Source organism: Hippocampus comes, unplaced genomic scaffold, assembly GCF_001891065.2.
Source record: "Hippocampus comes isolate QL1 unplaced genomic scaffold, H_comes_QL1_v1.1 C17043207, whole genome shotgun sequence".
Lineage (NCBI taxonomy): Eukaryota > Metazoa > Chordata > Actinopteri > Syngnathiformes > Syngnathidae > Hippocampus > Hippocampus comes.
In genome coordinates, this window is record NW_017841982.1 from 1 (window position 1) to 2,300 (window position 2,300).

General features: G+C 41.3%; 1 protein-coding gene across 1 annotated transcript; it reads left to right on the forward strand.

The window, feature by feature from the left end:
- Window positions 1–1,069: 1,069 nt before the first annotated feature.
- LOC109509812 (DNA repair and recombination protein RAD54-like) lies at window positions 1,070–2,253 on the forward strand (the record flags this gene model as incomplete). Its single annotated transcript, XM_019859666.1, has 4 exons — window positions 1,070–1,319; window positions 1,413–1,493; window positions 1,987–2,103; window positions 2,193–2,253. Coding segments are annotated over exons 1-4 (262 nt in total), but the record flags the coding sequence as incomplete, so codon positions are not given.
- Between the last annotated feature and the right edge of the window lie 47 nt (window positions 2,254–2,300).

A 2,300-nucleotide genomic window follows, 5' to 3' on the forward strand; every position in this document is an offset into this window, starting at 1 on the left:
ACACACACACGCACACACACATTTTTAAAATACATTGGTCGTTCTGAAATGAGTCACAAAGTTTGTTTTTCCTCTTAAGCTTGGCTTGTTGGAGTGTGAAGAAGTCGCCTTCACCAATCTCGATCGTGTGTCGACGTGTTGTAGTTTATTGACTGTCAGTGGGACGTCAGCGCAATAACACACTAAGGGAATAATAAAAGCAACCCATAAATCGATGTAATTGTTGTTTTTGTCTATTCATTCGTCCGAGTAACGATTTTATTGCACAGGAAATTGTTTTTGAGATGGGACAAGGCTTTCTATCATAAACTGTAATGCAATGGAATCACTATTTTTGTAACTTTTGTACACATTTTGTACACAGTAAAGTATTTTAAAAGTGTTCTGGAGAGGGTGTTTTTATTTCTTGTTGAGGTCTGCTATTTCCGTTTTATCAGAAATATGTTTGTTAAATGGGAAACGGTGCTGATTTTCATTTTGATGTCATTACCTGTGTTGTTTTACTTTGGATCAGGGGCACACTAACGTCACCAGTAGCAGTAATTCTCATTTTCAATGTTGGTGAACCCTGCGCTACATTTTTCTCCGTTTAGTATTATTCGCTGGATATTTCTTATTAAAAGATCAAATGACTGAAAGTTTGTGTAAACTTAAATAATGGACAATACTGACATCTAGTGGACAAACTAAAAAAAACGCCTGCTCAGGTTTGTGTTGAAAATGAAAGTTTAAATAAAATATTGATTTGATAATAGCCACTAATTTACCATGAAGGTGGAAGAATGATAAGAAATACGCCACGTATTTTATTGTTTGTTCCTATTTACTCGTTCAGTGATTATGTCAGACCAAGGACGGATGTGCCATTTTGATTTTGGTAAGGGGGTGTTACCGGGATGAACCATTAACTACAAAGTGATTAAAAGGATTCGCTTGTGGCGAAAACTAAATTAAGACAGCTTCGTTGTCTGCATTAAAAATATAACAGCGCTAATAATTGAGTAATGAAGTGAGTGTTGTTTTTTAAAAAAAAATTAACCAATTTGGCAAGAATGTTTGCGCCTTCGCACTTGCCGTAGTTGTTTAGCGCGCAGTTTGAGAGACAGCGTCGCATTCACGGGCTGTCATTTGTTTCGGGAGTTACCTGCGAATATCTGTAAAGTGTGAAATTACAGTATTTCCAAAGTCAAGTCACGCGTCGGTTTGGGGGGCGGGGGTCAAAGAGTCTCATCGGAGACCCATCCATGCGCTGGTAAGGATGCTAGCGGACTAGTTTAGAGCCGAAAAGCGGCGACGGCGACATAACAAGAGCAAACATGGTAAGTTGTAACAAAGCAGATGAATGATTGTACCTTTAAAGTCTCCACTAAATTGACATGTTAAGTTTTGCATCTTGTCTCGTCGCCACTCAGAGAAGAAGTTTGGCTCCCAGTCAGGTCGCTAAACGGAAGCAAGCCGACGATGAGGAGGACGAAGAGTGGACGTGTGCGGCGGTCAGTGAGCTTGTTGTCGCCAGTAACAGCAACGTTGCAAGACTGCCACACTTTCGTTCCTTTTTTTTGTGATTAACTGATGAATCACGTTGAAATGAACGGTTTTAAAAAAATATATATATCCCTTTATTGAAAAACGGGACATAATTTCAAGCAAATTGTCCTATTACACCTATTTTAATATAAAATGCAATTCTTTTCAAAGGTTTATAATTACATAGAGTTGCCACAAGATGGCGGAAAAGCACTGCTTTTCCCTAAATGAAGCGCCTCAATTTACTTCAACCTCGTTCCAAGCAGTCAAGCATTTTTTTCCCCATTCAAAGCATACAGCAAACTTAACTCATTTTTCTGTGATCGGTGTCTTCTCACATTTTCTGCGAGGGTGCCTTGTTACTGACATGATATGTGTGTTGCTTTTAATGTTCGGTAAAGGCGTGTCTGCGCCGAGTGAAAGTTGTGATTGACCGGTGTGCTATGTTGCTGTCCACAGGGGAGAAAAAGAAGTAAAAGGGCCGAAGCGCAGATACGACCGAGTCCCATGTCGACATTCAGGAGGCCGCTGACGCAGCTCAACGCTCGTCCCGTGTGCCCCGACGGCAGCAAACATGTGAGCGCGCGTGAAGGCGTGGCATTTACTGGAGCAGGGGCTTGGAGTCGAACTGTCTCGTCACCTGATGGAAATCTTCTAACCCGCAGGAGGAATTTATTCGTCGGATCCTCTCCAAGCCGTTTAAAGTTCCCATCCCGAATTACACAGGTGAGGTTTTGACCGCCGCAACTTTGCAGTTCTCAACGTATCTGACC